Genomic DNA, 21,019 nt, shown 5'->3' with positions numbered 1-21,019 from the left:
TTTTCCATGCATTAGCGAAAACCTATTACGTGCATCCAATAGTGTATCAAATTTTCAGGCTGTTGCCCAATTTTCCTTTACTGAGGCTTTTACTCTTTGTCACTTTTAAATTTGCTCATATTTAATTGCGGTGATATGAACAAGCTCTGTTACATCTTAAAGCGCATACACATTCCACAAGGTATGTTATTATAGTTTCAGCTATGAAGGTACTGTACTGAAATGTCTTCCAACTCAGCTCCCAGCTGAATACTTTGGAGAGGTCTGCAAAAGACAGCGCGCAAAGGCGAAATATGCGCAGAAACTTGTGCCGTGAAGCGCGCCGAATGACCCACCAGGGCTTCTTGAAACGACTTCAGGATATGGGCACGTGCAAAAACCAGAGCAAATCCCACTACCAAAATTGTTTTCTCAATTATCTAGTATCGTATGTTATTGTTTCTTGTTTTACAGACACTGATTCTTTTCATTTATGTTTGACTTTATAGATTCCAGCAATCTTTCACAAAAGGAAAATGATTGCAATGATGGTCTTGGCAATGACAATTGTGATATGCTCATGCCAAATCAAAGACAGAAGGAAGATAATGCTTTGGAAGCACAAATGCTTTGCTCACCAATACTGCAAAATGGAATGAGAAGGAACGCTAACACTGTGACTGAATATGATGAAAGTGACTCTCAGAATGAGCCTACAAGTCAAACACAACCAGGAGGCACATCATCGCAGCCATCGTCAAACCGAAGCAAAGCTGCCATGAACAGTGGTCACAGTTTTGAAAGTCCAGCAACAGCAGAAGGAGGAATTGGAGAGGAAGAGGATGGGGAAGGCATGGTGGAAGAGAATGAAGTATTCAATGAATCAGAGGTGATAGGAAGGATTATTACAGAAAATCTGGATATTACATTTTTGCTTCAGGAAGAGGAAGCGTCTCCCAACACAAGTGATGAAGACACTGATTTGGACAGAATCCATGGTAAGATGCTTCTTTGATGTTTGCTAACAATGCATTATTTTATCAAAGAAAAGGGGATTGAGAGTGGCAAAATACCTCGTTATTTTTAATCTTTAAGGGCCATGTCTGTTTGCAATTTTGAGCATCATTTTTGCATGAATTACCATAACAAAAATAATATTGCTTTTATTGTTTTCCAATAATCTGCTTGATGAAGACTTGAAAAAAAAAGAAGCCGTGAGTGGGCTGAAGAGCATCTCTTGAGGTTGTAGTTCAGACCTCTGCTGAATTGGGGGAGCCCCCCTCTCTCCCCTAAAGACCCTTCATCTCTTGGGAGGCACCCTGATAGGAAATCGAAAAATCTCAGACCGAGCAATCCTGCGGACCATCAAGTAGAAGAGCTATATTATGTTTGAGCAATCGGTTTGTAAATAAGGGACGAGTAGGGATACGAAGTTTCAGGGGGTAACTCCCCCTGGGGGCCCCCATGATCAAAAATCGGAAAATCGAAGGTTGAGCGATTGTGTGGGCCATCGAGTAGAAGGGCTGTATTGGGTTTTGGAGCAATCCATGGGTAAATAAAAGGAATCGGGATCCAAAGTTTGTGGGGTAACACCCCCTGGGAACCCCCATGATACGAAATCGAAAAATCTAAGCTTGAGCCGACACCATCTTGTATTCATATGTAAGGTTTTAGAACAATCAGTTGTGTGATAAGGGAGGAGTAGTAAAAATAGCAAAACGTTGACAGACAGACAGAATCCGGTCATCACGACCCATCTTATGAGTTAATCTCTCCGAGAATCGAGATGTGATTACCTAAAAAAAAGATCTACGTGTACACATCATTGGCATATCAGTATGCAGTATTTTTCAATACGAGTCGTGTTGCATGCTGGAGAAAAGGAACACACTGAGCTTTAATAGAAGTTGGGAAACTGCTCCTTTTTATCCCAAGAATAATATTAACACGACAGCAAGCATATTATTTTTTGTTCAACAATCATATAATAGTCTGGAGGCACTTCCAGGAAATGTGACAGTAGGGGTACACTCATGTTACAAGCTGGCAACAATGTTTTTCTGAAAGCCCAGACCTCTAGGAACCCAAAAAGTCTTGTTGCCAGCTTGGGAAATGGTTTGGACCAGATTTGTGGCCATTTTTCAAAATGGCCGCCTACATTTTTGGTGTTTTCTAATATTTGAGCTCTAGAACTTATATCTGGCTGTCTTAAAGGTCTCTAGGGTTATGACCTTATAACATATAGTCATACAACAATCCTCACCCAAATTGGGGTGCATGGCATATCTATAAGTGGTTTTATTGAAGCCAAAAGGCAAAAATATGCCTGAAAAACGCCTTCATTTTGATTTTTCCAAATCACTAAATTGCATACTGTGAAGTTGTTCTTTGGTCAATTTCTTTCAAAATAGTTTTAAAATTTGCCCAGATCCCTCCTCTTCATTAGCAAATCTTCAGGAATATACCCAAGTTCTCAGAAAATATGTTTTATGCATGATCAGCTACCCCTACCCCCTAAATCACAAAACGTGCCAATTTTCAATATTTCCAGATTCCAACCAATATCATTGTTGTATGACTTTTTCTCATCATGATAGGTCCAAATTAACTTACTCTATGTGATTAGGTGTTAATAAAAATTGAATTTCACACTTTAGTGAAAATCCAAGATGGCTGCCAAATGGCCAATAAAATATAATATTTCCATGAATCTATACCATGAAAACCATCTGGCACCAATACTGTTACATGATGAGAAGAGACTTCAGTGTCTGTGTGGAGCAATGTGACCGACAGAGTAACAAAGCATTCAAGAACAAAGTGAAAAGGGTATTAAGAGATAGGGCAGATTTTGTACAGTCCATGAATCAACAGGATTCACTTCTAGTCTTCCCACTAATTCAAACAGGTATTGTTGTTCAGAACTTAGCAGAGATGGCAGATGAGCTAGAACAAAGTGAGATACAAGATTCTGATGAAACCTCCCAGCACATTCCATCTTTCTCAGCCGAAACAAAGGACAAGGAACTCTTGAGTTGGCTTTACAGAGTGGCAGTCAAAATGAGAAATGACATCAAGACAATGACAGGACACTCAGATATTGGAGACATCAATACTGAAAGTGCACAGAAGGTGGTTCCTGAAAGCCTTTACATTTTCCTATGCCTGCTGTGTGATTGTGACAGCATATTTGAAGATTCTGAAGGGACCTCCGAAGGTGATGATGATGGAGAAAGCAAAAGGATTTTGAGCATAGCACAGGACATAGTATGTTTGGCATCTGGTGGCAGAAAGCAGACACCAAAGCAACTAGGGCTAGCTCTCACTGTTCACCAAGCAACAAGGTCCAAGGACTTGGTGCAACTAATGCATGCTGCAGGACATGGTGTTAGTTATGAAACTGTAAGAAGAGCTGACACTGCCCTTGCAAACTCTGTCTTGGCCAGATATGTTGAGCAAAACAACACAATAATACCCCTGAATTTTGCACAAGCTACCTACCAAGGATACATCAGATATGCTAATGATAACATTGACATCATAGAGGAGACCCTTGACGGTCAAGGCTCCTTTCATGCCTCACAGTCTGCTGCCTTTCGAAGAAGCATACCTGGCGAAAAGACCATTGCACCTGATGTCAAGTCAAGCAGTAGCAGATTATTTTTTTTTTTTTTTTTTTTTTGTATACAAGGTCGAGGCTCGTGAAAGAGCGAACATTAATCACACAGAAAGACAAACCGACACATAAAACATATAACATAGGGAGCGGTAGACAAGATGGGGAGAGAGGGGGAAGGACACAAACACAACATTTGAGAGCAGGGACCGAGAGACATGGAGACATCGAGAGATCTGAGAGAGGGCGAGGGCTTTGGGGGGGGGGCGTGGGAAGGGGGCGGTGGGAGAGGTATAAAACATATGGACACTGCCAGGACTTCCAGGAAAGAAGTTGGAATTTCAAAAGAAGTTGGATCTGTAACTGTGCCAGAGCATTTCAATGAGATTCAACCTTCAGGCATGGGCACCCAGAAACCCGAAGCAACATTTCCAGTAGCTGTGAAAGCTGATTGGTATATGGAATCGGATGCCCAGGTTATCTCTGAGGCTATGGCCATAGATGTGTCATGGCTCCTTGCACGTCAGTCTCACACCGAGGACCAGCATGTTCCAGGCTGGACAGCATTTAACCAGCGTGTGTCTGATGTGAATCCAGCAAAGACTACAGTAGGGCCTATGCCGATATAATCAATGAGCCTGCACATGAGTTTGACACCATCTGGACAGTGATTCAAAACTGCCAAAGGATGACTGCTGCACTAGGGCAAACGTATACAGTACTTACCTTTGATGAGCAACTGTACTGTAAAGCCAAGATGTTGCAGTGGGCCAAACCAGACAAATGCAAAAACCTAGTGGTGATGCTTGGTGGTTTCCATATTCAAATGCATTTCACCAAGGTTATTGGACAGTACATGGCAGATTCCGGCTTGAAGGACATTCTGGTAGAAAGTGGTGTGTATGGCGAGAACTTCATGCTCTGGAAGCAAAGGCTAGAGGATATGAGAGGATCGTCATCACCAGTAGTGATACCGATGTATTATTGCTTTTGATGGCCTTCCAGCCCCAAATGCCAGAAGAGGTATGGATGAAATCAGGGACCTCTAAATACAGGCGCTACATTGCTGGCCACAAAATTGATTGCACTGATGATGTCAGGGACAGTCTTCTAGCTTTCCATGCCATTACAGGATGTGACAGCACCAGTCAACTCGCAGGCATATCAAAGAAGGCAGCATGGAAAATATTTTGTGAAGTTCCTCACCTACTCTCCCAGCTAGGGGTTGCACATGTTCCAAGTGAAGAGATTTGTGCAAAGGCTGAGGAGTTTGTCTGCCGTCTTTACAACCCGAAAGGAGACGCAAAGGAAATCCAGGCGCTGAGATGTTCCCAATTCAGAAAAGTTGGTAAAAAGCCAGAGAACATGCCACCAACAGAGGATGCATTGCACCAGCACATTTTAAGGGCACATCATCAAGCCCTTGTGTGGCGAAATGCCAATGTGCCAAATCCAGGAATCCCCAATCCAACAACATCCGGCTGGTACCTTGAGGACAACCAGCTGATGCCCCGTCTCATGACCAAGGAAGGGCTCACAGCAGAATGTGTCAAAATTGCGACGTGTGCATGTACCTCAAAGGCCCGTCCATGTCTAACTGGCAGGTGCAACTGTAGGAAAAATGGATTGCGGTGCACATTGGCATGCAAATGTGCAGACTTATGCAGGAACCCCCTCAATGACTCTGATAGTGATTAGACGACATGCATGGAAACTTGAGTATATTCCATAATGTCATATTGTTACTATGCTGGCTGTATTTGACGTAATGTAACTAGTCTTGCTTCAGCTCTGTTCCACCAATGTATTACTAGTCTATGATATGACTGTATCCCACATTCTGTCACTTATGTATGAATAGCCAGATTAGCTTGTTGGGTATGACTTTGTTAATTCAGTGCCAAATATTTGTTTAGTTTAAAGGTGCAAGCATTGCATTGACGTTTGTATTGTTTGGATCAGTGTAACATAATAATGTTTGCATTATGTATACAAGTTATGTATGTTTATTTTTGTTTTACATTAAATAATATAGCTTATATTTTACAATCTTCTATGTCTTCATTTATGTAAGTGCCTTGTTTGTCAGCTATGTTGGAACTAATATACTCCGCAAACAAGGCACTTCCAAATCCACACTACTTTCCTGAAATTCAAATGTTATAAAACATAAATTTTACATAAAGTCCCCCTCTAAAATAATACATCTTCAACTCATCAAGACTCTTTCACATACATGTGACCTATAGAATAGTAGTGCCTCATATATTTAGTATAAATGGAACATTTTAGAAGTGCCTCTGAATGAAATTGCAGTCTTATGGTCTCGCGCCACCAAATATTCTATGGCCATTTGGCAGCCATCTTGGATTTTCACTAAAGTGTGAAATTCAATTTTTATTAACACCTAATCACATAGAGTAAGTTAATTTGGACCTATCATGATGAGAAAAAGTCATACAACAATGATATTGGTTGGAATCTGGAAATATTGAAAATTGGCACGTTTTGTGATTTAGGGGGTAGGGGTAGCTGATCATGCATAAAACATATTTTCTGAGAACTTGGGTATATTCCTGAAGATTTGCTAATGAAGAGGAGGGATCTGGGCAAATTTTAAAACTATTTTGAAAGAAATTGACCAAAGAACAACTTCACAGTATGCAATTTAGTGATTTGGAAAAATCAAAATGAAGGCGTTTTTCAGGCATATTTTTGCCTTTTGGCTTCAATAAAACCACTTATAGATATGCCATGCACCCCAATTTGGGTGAGGATTGTTGTATGACTATATGTTATAAGGTCATAACCCTAGAGACCTTTAAGACAGCCAGATATAAGTTCTAGAGCTCAAATATTAGAAAACACCAAAAATGTAGGCGGTCATTTTGAAAAATGGCCACAAATCTGGTCCAAACCATTTCCCAAGCTGGCAACAAGACTTTTTGGGTTCCTAGAGGTCTGGGCTTTCAGAAAAACATTGTTGCCAGCTTGTAACATGAGTGTACCCCTACCACCTTTTCTAGGCCACTTTTGGGGATATGCCTCCAGACTATAAAAGGAAAAAGTGTGATCAGACAGATTAAGATGTTGACAGCAACTTTTGATCCCCTACCCCAACTAACCGCTTTATATCAGATGGGTGTTACAGCATGAAGGAATATATACAGTCATGTGAAAAAGTAAGTACACCCCATGTAAAGTTTTCACTTTTTCAACATACAGCTATTTGATCTTCATTGCAACAATATTGATAGATAAAGGTGATATAATATAACAAATATCATGAAACATTTACATTTTGTAGTCCATTGTATAATTTAAATGAACATAAATGCAAATTTCGCATGTGGAAAAAGTAAGTACACCCCTACATTTATCACCACTTCAAATACCTAAAATTAGAATCAGGTGCACCAGCTCAGGTGCAAATGATTAGAACATCGTGAGACAGGATCTTGGAGGAACCTGTCTTATTTAAACCTCAGACATTTAGTTTGGTTTGCTCTTTGTTGAAGTGTGCGGCGTCACCATGCCTAGATCAAAACAGCTCTCTGAGGCCTTCAGAAAGAAGGTTATATATGCCTACGAGTCTGGGAAGGGATTTAAAAAGATCTCCAAACAATTTGAAATCAATCATTCGACTGTCCAGAAGATCATCTACAAGTGGAGAAGATTCCAAACAACTGCCAACTTGTTCAGGCCAGGCCACCTCAGCAAGTTCAGCCCGAGAGCAGACCGCAACATGCTGAAAGAAGTCTCTAAGAACCCCAGAATGTCATCACGGGACCTACAGGTAGCTCTTGCCACTGTTGATGTCAAAGTGCACGAGTCTACCATTAGAAAGAGGCTGCACAAATTTGATCTACATGGGAGGTGTGCCAAAAGGAAACCTTTGCTGTCCAGAAAGAACATCAGGGCAAGACTAAAGTTTGCCAATGAACACCTAGGCAAAGACCAGCACTTCTGGAACAATGTGCTCTGGACAGATGAGTCAAAGGTAGAGCTATTTGGCCACAGTACCAGAAGACATGTTTGGCGAAAACCAAAGACCGCATTTGACCACAAGAACCTGATATCAACTGTAAAGCATCTTTGACCAAACCCTTTCCTTCGACAAATACACTAAACAGATCACAAAGTCAGCCTTCTTTCACCTGAAAAACATTGCCCGTCTCCGCTCATCCCTCTCCTCCACGGCTGCAGAAACCCTCATCCACGCCTTCATCACCTCCCGTCTGGACTACTGCAATAGCCTCCTCTATGGTTCACCCTCAAAAATCACCAATAAACTCCAATACATTCATAACTCCGCTGCCCGTCTACTCACCCATTCCCGGACCCGTGACCACATCACCCCCGTCCTTTACAAGCTTCACTGGCTCCCCATGCCCCAGAGAATCCAGTACAAAATCCTCCTCTTGACATACAAAGCCCTCCATAACCTGGCCCCATCCTACCTGGCTGACCTCCTCTCCAGACACACTCCCACCTGCAACCTCCGCTCTGCTGGTACCAACCTCCTGACCCCTCCATCCGGACCAAATTCAGATCCTGGGGGGACAGGGCCTTCTCCATCGCTGCTCCCACCCTCTGGAACTCACTACCTCACACCATCAGAGACTCCTCCTCACTCACCACATTCAAAACATCACTAAAGACCCATCTGTTCAACACTGCATTCAACATTCAACCCACAGCATTTAACCCCTGACTATCTCTTCTCCTTCTCCCTCCTTTTGCTTTAAATATTTCCCTATTGATTCTTGTCTTTTTGCAATTGTTATTTTCATGTATTGTTATGCATTATGTTTTCCACTCTGTCAAAGCGCCTTTGGGCTTCTGGCAAAGCGCTATACAAAATAAATGAATTCTTATTATTATTATAAGTCCAGAAGGCGAATGTGGGGTTTGTCTGTCCGTCTCTCGCCAAAAGTGTCATACATGGACAAAACAGATTCAAATTCCATCTTATTGACGAACGCAGCATTTCCAAAAAACACATTAATTTCCTGCATCACTGCTATGATACGGCTCTCCATCATCCTATCACGAATCGAGGAATTTGCGTAACCTGAAGCGATGAAGACTTTCATACAGAAGCCTATGACACCATTCATGGATCCCTCTGCGATTGTCTGGGCTTCAACCATCACATCCTGCAGGCCAGCATTGATGAAACACTTTCCAATCACTGCCAGAAATACGATGCAGGTGTGAAATTCACCCATTCTAACCACGGCATTGTGAGATAATTGGCCATCGCTCCAACAAATCTCCTTGACTTTCGCATATATAGCCTGGACACAGACAATGACAATGTGATTGAATTCGAGAGTGAACCATCTCCATGCTTTTCATCAGGATTGTATGGATTGTTGACAAATCAGTTGGTGAAGATTCGACGATGGGCGGATAATGCAGGGCAGACTTATCTAGAACATTGTCTGCCTGAAGGATTGTATGAAACTCAGTCCATCCCGGGATCAAGTGGAGCCTGGTCTTGACATATTTGCAGCCCTTCACAATTTGAGAATGGTACCTTTCACAATCACTTCATACTTTTCCTTTTTCAGCGAATGTTCAGGGCCGTGTCTTTTCTTTCGAGTATAATACTCGATGGAACGCAACGGTGGAATCGTCAGCACCCTGTTTCCCTTCTTCAAATATACTCTTTCGGAGCCTTCTGCGAGAGCATTCACCACCCGCTGAACCATCAGATAATTTGTGTGGTGTGTTGTGCCATGTCCAGTTTGGGTTTCCTACCCAAAAGCAATATCATCCCAAAATATTTTCGTGGGGGGTCTTCTTTGCAAATCCGGCTGGAATGTTATTAGCGGGCTCGTGAATTCTTAGTTCAGCTAAACTAGTTTCAAGACGTACAACAGAGTCTTGTGATGCACAGTGATTATACCTGTTCATCAAATTCAACAGCTGCCCTGAACTAGACAAATGCCTGATTGTCATTCCCAAACTCAGAGACTTTGGTGTCTGTTCTAGACCTTTCAAAGCGAGCTAAATGATGTCCTGACAAATGGACAGCACTTTAAATTTGACAACATCTGGTAGGAGATCAAAACTGTCTAGAATTGGTTAATCACTGGCACCTACAATCCATGCTAACATATTGAATAAAGCAATAAGAAGTACTATGCCCTTCACGGCAGATAAATTAAGATCTGTTGACCTTTGAGGCCAAGGACACTCGAGCCCAAGACAATACTTCATCTCATTCTGGAGAAATAAAGTGGCATTATATGCCATACGTGTTAGTTCAATGTTTAGACATTGTCCATCCGAATTCTGTCCACTCATTCGTGGAGGTTGTCTTGTGGTGGTACTGCTGCCGATTTCACTGTCATTGACAGCTTGAGCGATTTCACTATCAATACGCCCCTTTATATTGCTTGAGTTCTCTCGCCCACTCATTCGCGCTGGCACCACCCTCTGCAGAATGATGTCAAGCCATGATGGAGAATACCTTCTCCCTCCTCCCCGCATTCTGATATCAAGCCGCGGTGAAGATTCCCTCCTCCTTGTGTTCTTTGCCTTTTTCTCTCGGGCATTTCACCCGCACCCGCACCTGCATTATGCTTAGTGGCCATAATGTAATTAAAAGACTAGCAAAAACTAAATCACGCAATATCAAAGTAAATCGTGCATTAACAAACTAAATCACACGATATCACGTGATATGTCCATGCGGCACGATATCGAAAGAGCAACTGGGTTTGCGATGGAGGGCAGTGTGGGGCTGAGGTGAGAAGGAGATGCGAGGTTGTATCTTCCTCCACGCCAGACCACAATAGGGCGAGAGACCCATGCTGCGATTGGCAGATTTTACCACGATAATTGAACCACGATTAAGCAAAAATGCGATGCGGAAACTTGCGTTCGGGGCAGACCTGCTGTATAGCGCTGTTCCGACAATACTGCCTGATGATTGGCTGGGTGTCAATTCTACTATGCCACGTACCACCTCGCTTTGCCTGGGAGCGGCTACACTATAAGAAAATAGTTCTGAACATTAACAGCAGCTACTTAATGTTGGAGAAAATGAACGATGCAAACTTTTTATATTCACGAAAAAATATGTTTCTGAAACTCATTTAAGCGTAGATAGATAGCTGAATGGCATGAAACCAATGGCATGAAACTGAACGAAAGCTCAGACCTGCTCATGGCCTATTTGCCAAAAATGCCGAATGCGTAATCGCAATCCACCAACCTTTTCTAACCCCGTAGGAATCTTGCCACCTAAAGAAAGCACGTTGTTCGAGAACCTACTCTCCTTCGTCGATTCAGCTCCTGACATGTCGAAAGCACAGAAGTCAGCAATGTTTTCACCTCGAAAAGGCACTTTGTTCGAGAACCAGCTCTCCTTAGTCGAGGCCACTACTGACGAGTCGAGAGCACTGAAGTTTCGGTAAGTGTGCTGTACAATGCGCTTCAGAGATTTTCCCACAAAATGTTCTGAGGAGTTTGCCGAAAGCTTTGTACACTCTGAAAAACTGTTTCTTTTGTAATGTTTCCTTCAGAAAGGCAAATAACAAGAGTGGTTCCACAAGGAAGGTGGTTAAACCTCACATGCTGGAAGGAACCCAACTTTCAATACCAGGGAAAGCTATCAAGAACGTGCTATCACGTTATTCTTGTTGTCCTGCCAAACCTGCCATAGTACGAGCTGTCCAGGAACGGTGAGAACGTTTCCGAGCATTGGATGATAACTTCGGACAAACGTTGGTTTTATTTTATTTTTATTTTTTGGGATCAAGTGCGATTGATTTTTATTGATTTATTTTTTAACCGTGGGCAAACATTCTAAATTATGCTGTTGAAATTATCATTATATTTCCAAATGTGGGATAGAAATATCTGAGCGTAGTTCGATTGATGTGGACTTTTTTTTCCTCTGAAATAATGCTGCGATTGGTACCTATTTGGCATAGTACCTATTTCTTCAGGAGCTTAACCACCTATTATTTAAGGTATCCCTCTGCTATGTGTACACACCTGTCCTATCAATGTGATCTTGTCTTGATTGTACAAATCTTTGGGATGGATACACAGCCATTTCCAGACATATGCTTTAGCATCTCCATTATTTGAAATCTAGATGATATCAGATGGTCTATCAGTGATATGAGATGAAAATCGCAAGGTAACAGGTCTGGCATCAGCACCACAGCAAACTCTTTGTGAGTATAGTGTCAAATGTAAAACTATAGTTTGTATTGTAATTTGTTACACACACATATATATATATATATATATATATATATATATATATATATATATATATATATATATATATATATATATATATATATATATATATATATATATACCACCTTTAGAGGTCATTTTTCCCCGCAGAGCAAGGGTTGGCCTTTTTGGGGCACCTTGGTCCCCTTTTTTGAAGCAATGTTTATGGCCGGATGCTGTTCCTGCCGCCAACCCTGTTAGTTGCCCCTTGCGACACACAGGGAATTACCAGTGAACTGGTACTCAATTTGCCAACCTCGGAAGGATGACAGGCTGTGTCAACCCCCTGGCGTTAATTCAGCGATCGACCGGGATTTGAACCCAGGATCCTAGGATCCCAAGCTGGCACCCTAACCACTAAGCCAACACCAGGCTATCTATCTATAATTCCAGTAATCTCTGTGTGTATGTTTGTATGTATGTATGTATGTATGTATGTATGTATGTATGTATGTATGTTTGTCTGTGACCGCTGTTTCTCGACAACTACTGGTCCGATATACTTGAAACTTGCCAGGTATATTGCTGGGGACCCGAGGATGTGCCTTTTCAAGGTTTCATATTAATCGGAGAAGTAGTTACCGAGCTATGTCCAAAAAACGATTCAACCAATCAGAGAGCAGCGAGCTATCACGTGTGCCGAACGTGGCGAACAGACTCTGCCTCGGACGGCACATTTGAGAGCGTATTCATTTATTTCACGTTGGCAAACTATGTTGGCGTTCAACTATGTTTTAAAACTAATTAAAACTAATTTGCGATTCATCGTAACTGCGATATGCGACCTTCCGGACAGTGAAGACTGCACTTCCGGCAGCCAATCACAGAACGCGTTGTTGCGTAGGCGTGGCCGATGTGAGAGCGAGCCGAGCCGAGCGCGTGCGCCATTACGGTTCGTAATTCGATTTCTTCCGGAGAAAATAATAATTTCTCGATTTCTTATGCGCATTATTTCTCCCAATTCAGTCAGAGCGAAGGGCGGAAGCGAAGAGCGTTGTTTTTTTTGTTTACGGGCGTACGGGCGTACGGGCGGGGTAGAGCGTACGGGTAGCGTTTTTTTTTTTTTTTGGCAAGGAACGGGCACCCACGTACGGGCATGCCCTAGTGTATTGTAATTTGTTGAAGCAATATAATCCGGGGGGGTATGTGTTGTGCTTATAAGAAATCAGATCCGGACCACAGGCATACAAGAAACAAATTATACTCCATCACCACCATTTTCTCTCTCCCAGCTTCTTTCTCCGCCCCCTTCACGAGTACCCTCACGTGTCCAATATGAGCATTTACATCTTCAATGTAGTGAGAGTACACAACAGTATCGGATCATGCAACATCAACACTGCAAGCCCATCGTTACCTTGGAATTATGTGGACCTGCCACCATCATATGATTTGTCGACATCAAATATAGCGTACTTGTTGGTTTAATTTTTTTTTAACCAAAACCTACTGTGCTGGTTGTATTTCTTTGAGTAAGAGAAGCTGTACTTTTTTCCACATGATAAACTAGTTACAGAATTATTTATAACCTTTAGTTTACTATTTCAATGTTGCTCTCATTCATTGCCAGGATAAGTGCAAACAAAATATTTTCATGAGTTATTCGCTTATTCTTGAATAAACACGAAATCTTTAAACCCATTTAAAAATCATTCGTCGATGCTGTTGCAGGTTCCCAGAGTTCCTTGCTCAGATGTGTGATGATTTGGAAGCGTATGCTCTTCACGCCGGGCGCAAAACTGTGTTGCCTGCTGATGTGGAGCTTCTTCTAAAGAGGTCAGTTGATTATTTGATCCACTCTTTTCCTATCAAAACAAACAACAACAGGCATATTAAAAGGCCATTTTCCCTGCAAGAGTGGGGGTTAGCCTTGCGGTCCCCATGACAATCTTCTCCATTTTGCCCTATTTTCTGCATCTCCCCTTGTTAACCCCCTGGCCTGCATTTCTTCTTCGACCATCTTTAGCCAAGTCTTTCTCGGTCTTCCCCGTCCTCTACTTCCTTCCACATTCATTTCCATCACTCTTCTCAACCAGTCACTTTCATCCTTCCTCAACACATGACCAAACCATCTCAAACTGTTTCTCTTCACAGCATCCATCACAGGCTCTATTCCCATCATCTTTCGCAATTCATCATTTGGCTTCCTCTCTCTCTCAACAATACTCCACACATCCACCAAACCATTCGCATTTCCACCCTTTCCAGCCTTCGTTGCTGCTCTACGTTCATTACCCATGTCTCGCTCCCATAAATCATAACACCTCTCACACATGCAGCATACACCTTTCCCTTCAGCTTCAACGACACTCCCCTCCTCGTCAGCACGCCACTCAGTTCCCGAAACTTCTTTCATGCACATCTCACTCTGGCAACCGTTGCCGAGTCTGATCCACCTTCTCCATTCAGCATGTCTCCTAGGTAACAAAATGTTTTCACACCTTCCAGCTTCACGCAGTCTCCAAGATCCAACTCAACATTTCCTCCATCTGCAGCTCCCTCTGTGCACACCTTACACTTGAATGTAGCTGCCACACTGGTTAATGACCCTCTCAGACCACTACATTTTTGATGAACCCACTCAGCGCACATTGTACATTGAATTGAGTTCACTCCGACACCCTTCCTGCACATAGCACATGGCCACTTCCCAGTTCTTTCCACCTCACCACATGCTTTACCACTTGCCCTCACCTTTGTTTTTTCCGATATTCACCTTCAGACCTTTCGTCTCCATACATTCCTTCCACTTGTTCATCTTCTTCTTCAGTCCATCCATACTTTCTGCAACCAACACCAGATCATCTGCATACAACAACTCCCATGGTAAACCCTCCTTTACGTTCCGAGCCAGCACCTCCATCACAGCTACAAATAGTAGTGGACTTAGTACCGACCCCTGACTTAGTAATCTGGGTCCGGAAAGTGGGCCACATGTCCATACAGCTGCAGCTGATGCTCATGGACCATACAGGAAACAAATCTCATCTGAGTCTCTCACAGCAACCGCTCGTTGGACACAAAGTCCGACCATCGATAGCCAAGGATTCTCCGAAGAGACTTGGTTCCAAAGTCATTAAGTCTCATTCACTGGCCTTTGGTAAGGGTCCAAATCTTGCATCCTTAGAGCAAGACTGGAAGCACCATTGACTTAAAGATGCTGATTTTCGTCTTCCTGCATAAAATACCGACAGCGCCACACCCTATGATTCAGTGAATCCACGACTCCCCAGGCCCGACACAATCGTCTATCAACCTCTGGCTTGCAACATGCGGAGACATGAATAACACTGCCAAGGTAAGTGAATCTCTTCGTGACCTCAACATCTATGCCACAAACAGGCACAGACAAGACAGCAGTATCCAAGATGTCATTGAAAGCCTGGATCTTGGTTTTGACCTAGGAAATCCGTAGTCCCAGCGGCTCCGCCTCCTCATTCAGTGCCTGGGGGCCCACGTAAGAATATCCAGCGTCACCGCAAAGACGACTGCATCTTCTGCGAAATCAAGGTCAGAGATCTTGACACTCCCAAACGATGCACCGCAGCCTGACCTCTCCGACATTCTCCCCAGAGTCCAGTCCATACAAGTGCTGAAGAGTGTGGGACCCAGTACGCACCCCAGGCTGAACTCCAGTCACAGCTGGAAATAAGTCAGAGATGGAGCCACCACACCTCACAGCACTCTCAGTACTAGAGTATAGTTCAGAGATCAGATTGATCGGCGTTGGTGGCACCCTACGAAGACCAAGAATCCTCCAGAGGGCATCCCGATTCACGGAATTGAATGCTTTACAGAGATAAACATAGGCTGCAAGCAGCCTCTGACAAAACTTTCGCTTGCATTTGGTGAGGACGTGAAGTGTAAGGATGCGTTCAATCATTGACCCTCTTTGGTGTAAAGCCCGACTGCTCTGGTTGCTGGTGCTCGAGCAGATGGCAGCGAACCCTCTCAAGAATGATCCAACCAAAGACCTTGCCCGGCACCGAGAGTAGCGTCACCGCTCGGTAGTTGTTGCAGTCCTGGTGATCACCCTTCCCTTTCCAGAGGGGGACAACAAGGCCCCTCTTCCAGTCAGTTGGGATGATGCCTGTGCTCCAAACAGAGCACAGAACTGCATGCAACGACTCAAGTACAGAATTTCCACCAGCCTTGAAAAGCTCAGCATGGATGCCACAAATCCCAGGAGCTTTGCCCCCCTTTCAACCGGTTCACCGCCGCCATTGTTTCCACAAGTGAAGGCGGTTCATAGTTAATTGGGGGGGGGGGGGGGGGGGGAAGGGTCAGCATTTGGGATAGCAACACCCCTGACATCCAACTCAACAGCCGGTGGATCAGCCTGGGACAGCCGCTAAAAGTAACCGGCCCAGCGGGCCTTCACTTCAGACTCCTCTGTCAAGAGGCCACCACCCTCTGCTCTAACTGCAGTACACCGAGGGACAGGCTTAGAGGAACACAATGCACAGATTCCTCTGTGAGCAGGACGAGAATTGCATGTCCACAAGTGATACTCTACCATTTCACAGATTCCTCGCACACAGGCCTCCTTGTCCGCCCTCAGCAAGCGTACAGTTTTACGCCTCAGCTCCCGGAACAGTTCAGCTCTGCCATCGAGCCTGGCCCTGCGACTGGTCGATGGTATCAAGTGTCTCCTGAGAGACAAAGTTCCTCTTCACCTGACGGTGGGTTCCAAGACAGCAACATCAAGGATGGTGGTCTTGAAGGCACTTCACAACTCCTCAGGATCCCCTGAAGCATCCAGACCCCCAAAACTCCACTCAACCTGCACGCAAACTCCTCAGCTACTCTCTCCTCCTTGAGCTTGCCCACATCCAGCCTGGGTGGGGATGATAGCATTCTCTTGGATTTGAGCTGCATGCAACTTCAGAGTTGCTACAACAAGCCTGTGGTCAGTGTTGAGGAACTGAGCACTCCAGGATACCCTGCAATTCTGGAGCATCCGCCATCGACCATCAATGAGCACATCGTCAATCTCCTTCACCACACTAGCAGCATTGGAATACCAAGTCCAACAATGAGGCTGTGGGTGTTGAAACCATGAGCCAGCCACCTTAAGTCCATGACTTCTTGCAAAGTCGAGGAACTTAGTGCTATTCTGGTTCACAGTCCCAGATCCATGTGGACCAACACATGCCTCATAACCATCCCTCTCAGTGCCAGTCGATGCATTGAAATCCCCCAAGACTAGAAGAGTATCTCTCCTGGGGCACTGATCAACCACAGATTCGAGCGTGGCATGGAATGCCTCCTTCACAGTGAGATCACTATCCTCAGTCTGAGCATATACAGAGACCAGGGAGATGACACCCAAAGAGTGACGAATCCTCAGTCTCATAAATAGGCTCGTTGACCGGTGTTACCTCAACTATCATGGGAGTCAGCTTATTGGACACAGCTATAGCGACTCCCTGGGCATGGTAACCGTCAAAGCGACCAGACCAGTCGTAGGTGTAACCACCCACCATGATCTCACCACTATCCGGCCTCTGAACATCAGAAGGTGCTGCAACACTGATGTTCAAATGCTGTAGCTCAGATGATAGCAGAGACAGGTGATCATCCTCTCTTCGAGTAAGAACGTTCCAGGCACCCACCCGAAGGGGACCGCCTCAAGTTAACCCAAGGATACCGTCGTCTGGTGGACGACGCCTCAGCACCACCTCGACACACACCTCCACAACCCAACCCAGGAAAGTTACCCCATGTCTGTCCTATTAATCAAACAATGGGGGTCCCGAAGGCTTTGCCCCAATCCCGTCATCCGGGGAGCTGCCCTGCGAAGGGCAGCTGCACAGGAGGTATTCCCACGGAGGGGTTTCTTTTTTAGTTGTGTTATTTGTGCGTGTTGGGGAATGACATGTTTTTATGGTGGCCGGAGTGCAAAACCTGCCACCAACTTCCTGGAAAGAGGTAACCCGACTGCAGGAAGACGTCCGCAGACACAGTTGGGCACCAGATATGGATGGCCGTTGGCTCACAGGGAGCTCCTCCACCCTTTGACAGGTCTTGCTTTAGCCCTGCCAGGTGTCCATATCCAAACACCCCCTGGGGGTGACTAGACCAGGTGGAAAAAAACAAAAAAACAAAAACTTTTTCCTACCCCCAGGAAAATGTGTGACTACTCTTAGTCTGGCTCCTACCTGTTGACCTGCCTGGCTAGGTAAAACCTACCAGGAGCAAAGCTCCCGCTATATAGCCCAAAGGGTCACAGGAGCACGCAAGCCCCCCCCCCCCCCCCACTACGGTCAAAGTGGTAGTCACAATCGGGGAAGCAATCATAGACCCTCAACAAATCTTCAGAGAACCTGCTGTAGACACATTAGGAGGTGGCCTTCCTCAGAGTTCTCTGTCCCTCGCACCCTTCCTCTTTTGGTATTAAGGCTTGGCAAATATGTCTTGGTTAATGCCAGTTAAAATGTCAGACCGATTATCCTCGGATAAATCTCAATTTGGCTTTTGTGATTTTTCAATCTTCTCACTTTTTGAATCTGATATATTCCAACTACACTCAACCATTTCACAAGTTAGACATCTGTTTTGTATTGAAAGAGACAGCCATAACCATGCTTGTCTTGGATAGCCATGCTTGTCACATCCACATCCAATTATTATAATTGCACCAAAGCTACCTTCTGTTTAATTGGTCTACTTATTGTTGTGAAACTATTGGCAAGACCTACATAGCCATGGTATTTGCTGACCTGGTAATGATCACCACAAATTTTTAGTTTAACTCACTGAAGTGGGAGTGGATGGGGATGGGGGGAGTTGGAGGGGAGGAAGGGAAGTGTGGGAAGAGAGTGGGGAGGAAGGGGAGTGTGGGAAGAGAGTGGGGAGGAAGAAGAGTGTGGGAAGAGAGTGGGGAGGAAGAAGAGTGTGGGAAGAGAGTGGGGAGGAAGAAGAGTGTGGGAAGAGAGTGGGGAGGAAGAAGAGTGTGGGAAGAGAGTGGGGAGGAAGAAGAGTGTGGGAAGAGAGGGGAGGAAGAAGTGTGGGAAGAGAGAGGGGAGGAAGAAGTGTGGGAAGAGAGAGGGGAGGAAGAAGTGTGGGAAGAGAGAGGGGAGGAAGAAGTGTGGGAAGAGAGAGGGGAGGAAGAAGAGTGTGGGAAGAGAGAGGGGAGGAAGAAGAGTGTGGGAAGAGAGAGGGGAGGAAGAAGAGTGTGGGAAGAGAGAGGGGAGGAAGAAGAGTGTGGGAAGAGAGAGGGGAGGAAGAAGAGTGTGGGAAGAGAGAGGGGAGGAAGAAGAGTGTGGGAAGAGAGAGGGGAGGAAGAAGAGTGTGGGAAGAGGGGAGGAAGAAGAGTGTGGGAAGAGGGGAGGAAGAAGAGTGTGGGAAGAGAGAGGGGAGGAAGAAGAGTGTGGGAAGAGGGAGGGGAGGAAGAAGAGTGTGGGAAGAGAGAGGGGAGGAAGAAGAGTGTGGGAAGAGAGGGGAGGAAGAAGAGTGTGGGGAGGAAGAAGAGTGTGGGGAGGAAGAAGAGTGTGGGGAGGAAGAAGAGTGTGGGAAGAGAGAGGGGGGTGGAAGGGGAAGATGGGAAGAGAGAGGTGAGAGGAGGACAAATTTTCCTGTGTGGAGTGCTTTAACACCAGTGTTGCTCAGGTAAAGAAGTAAATTGTAATACCCTCTGCCACCACCACTGGGTGGCACTACACTACACATTTACATAGATAATTTACACCCCTCACCTACCCTCCCCCCATACCCCCCCCCCCCCCCCCAACACCCCTCCTCCCACGCCCCCGTGTGAGGCCACAGCCACATATCATATGTTACCCACCACACAAAGTTGTATTTATACCCCGAGTTTGGAGTTTGTAACTTAAAATATGTGGCCGTGCATAGAACGCATACTAACACAGAGGGACAGATGTTTTTTTTGCCTTTTCTATGTATATATGCAAAGTTGCTTTCTATGCTCCCGAAGAGGCTTTTGTAGAATACATTGGCGTAAGCATAACTTTTTCAATGTTTACAGTATCATACCTATGTAAATACCTTGGATATAGTATTACTTATCCTTTTTCAAAGCTGTGTCACCGATAAAATGTGCAAACTACTTCACATCATTAACCCCACTCTACCGCTTTCCCTTCAGACAAGGCCATATCACGGACACCATGCCTTTGGAGGCACTCATATGGCAACACCTGCCCATGCAGGACCGAGCTCTTCTCATACCCAGCGCATGTGCATACAATCGCCTGGAACCTGCAACAAAACACTTCAAGAAGCATCACTGACTTAATGTTGTAACCAAATCACATGTGAAAGCTGAAAATAAATGAACAAGTTACATTGTTCTCATTTGTGGTTTACTGCAGATTGGTGCTGTTTTTGAAGGCTTTGAATTCATGATTCCTGGTAAAACAAGACCAGCTACATGTTGGAGAACGCCATACTTTTGTTTTTTAATTAAATGGCTTAAAATTGATTTTGAGAAACTTCTCTGATTGTTAGATGGAGGCAGAAATATTTACCAACATGATCTACCCAACGTGTCGGTCTCTTGGGTTCTTCATAGGTATATGACGTGTATATTGTATTCAGCACTTTTTTAATGACAATGTTGTATTTGTGTAGAATCCATTAAAATGAATCCTTGTTATAATTCACGGACCAGTGTTTGCTTGTGTTTTTGTCGAGCTATTCCTCCATTAGTTCTGGGCCGACTACATCCAGACTTACTACATAGGATCAGCATGACCCCAATTAGTATATAGGTTGCATTTCAAGACTGAACAACATGTCTTGTATCATTAAATAAAGGTACCATTTTGAGGAAACAAAGGTACATTTTGATTACAACTCATGCAGAGGAAACGAGGTCATGCCTGTTTTGTTCAGAGCGATCATGGCAGCTGTCTGTATACACCGCCCAAAGAGGGTACGTTCTCGTAATGCAAAGGAAAGAAAATGCTGAAGTCTTTAATTTAAAAAAAAAACAAGATCAAAAGTCTAACAGCGGCGTAGCCTGGCTTGTTTGATACTTTAGTTGAAGAGGATAGTATGACCTGTGTGGAGATACCAGTTAGCAAATAATGTAAGTATTAAATTATTTTGAAGTACTCTAAGTCTCTAAGCTGTCTGTCACCATGGAAGTGAAGAGAGTGCATTGAGACACTGGTGTATTCTACATGTTTCGGGTCA

The 21,019-nt window shown here is 44.3% G+C and overlaps 1 protein-coding gene across 2 annotated transcripts in view; it reads left to right on the top strand.

The window, feature by feature from the left end:
* Nucleotides 1-20,484, top strand: part of LOC137435295 (uncharacterized) — a 92,720-nt gene extending 72,236 nt beyond the window's left edge. For both annotated transcript variants that reach the window (XM_078784451.1, XM_078784449.1), the window contains exons 14-19: nucleotides 239-366; nucleotides 489-977; nucleotides 10,841-11,021; nucleotides 11,134-11,292; nucleotides 13,532-13,636; nucleotides 19,968-20,484. In XM_078784451.1, coding sequence (XP_078640577.1) covers nucleotides 239-366; nucleotides 489-977; nucleotides 10,841-11,021; nucleotides 11,134-11,292; nucleotides 13,532-13,636; nucleotides 19,968-20,112 — 1,207 coding nt within the window. In that variant the 3' untranslated portion in view covers nucleotides 20,113-20,484. The remainder of the gene's footprint in view (nucleotides 1-238; nucleotides 367-488; nucleotides 978-10,840; nucleotides 11,022-11,133; nucleotides 11,293-13,531; nucleotides 13,637-19,967) is intronic.
* Nucleotides 20,485-21,019: the final 535 nt, after the last annotated feature.

Source organism: Myxine glutinosa, chromosome 9, assembly GCF_964187855.1.
Source record: "Myxine glutinosa chromosome 9, kmMyxGlut1.1, whole genome shotgun sequence".
Lineage (NCBI taxonomy): Eukaryota > Metazoa > Chordata > Myxini > Myxiniformes > Myxinidae > Myxine > Myxine glutinosa.
Note: the sequence above shows the minus strand (reverse complement) of the source record. Positions and strands in the feature narration are given on the sequence as shown.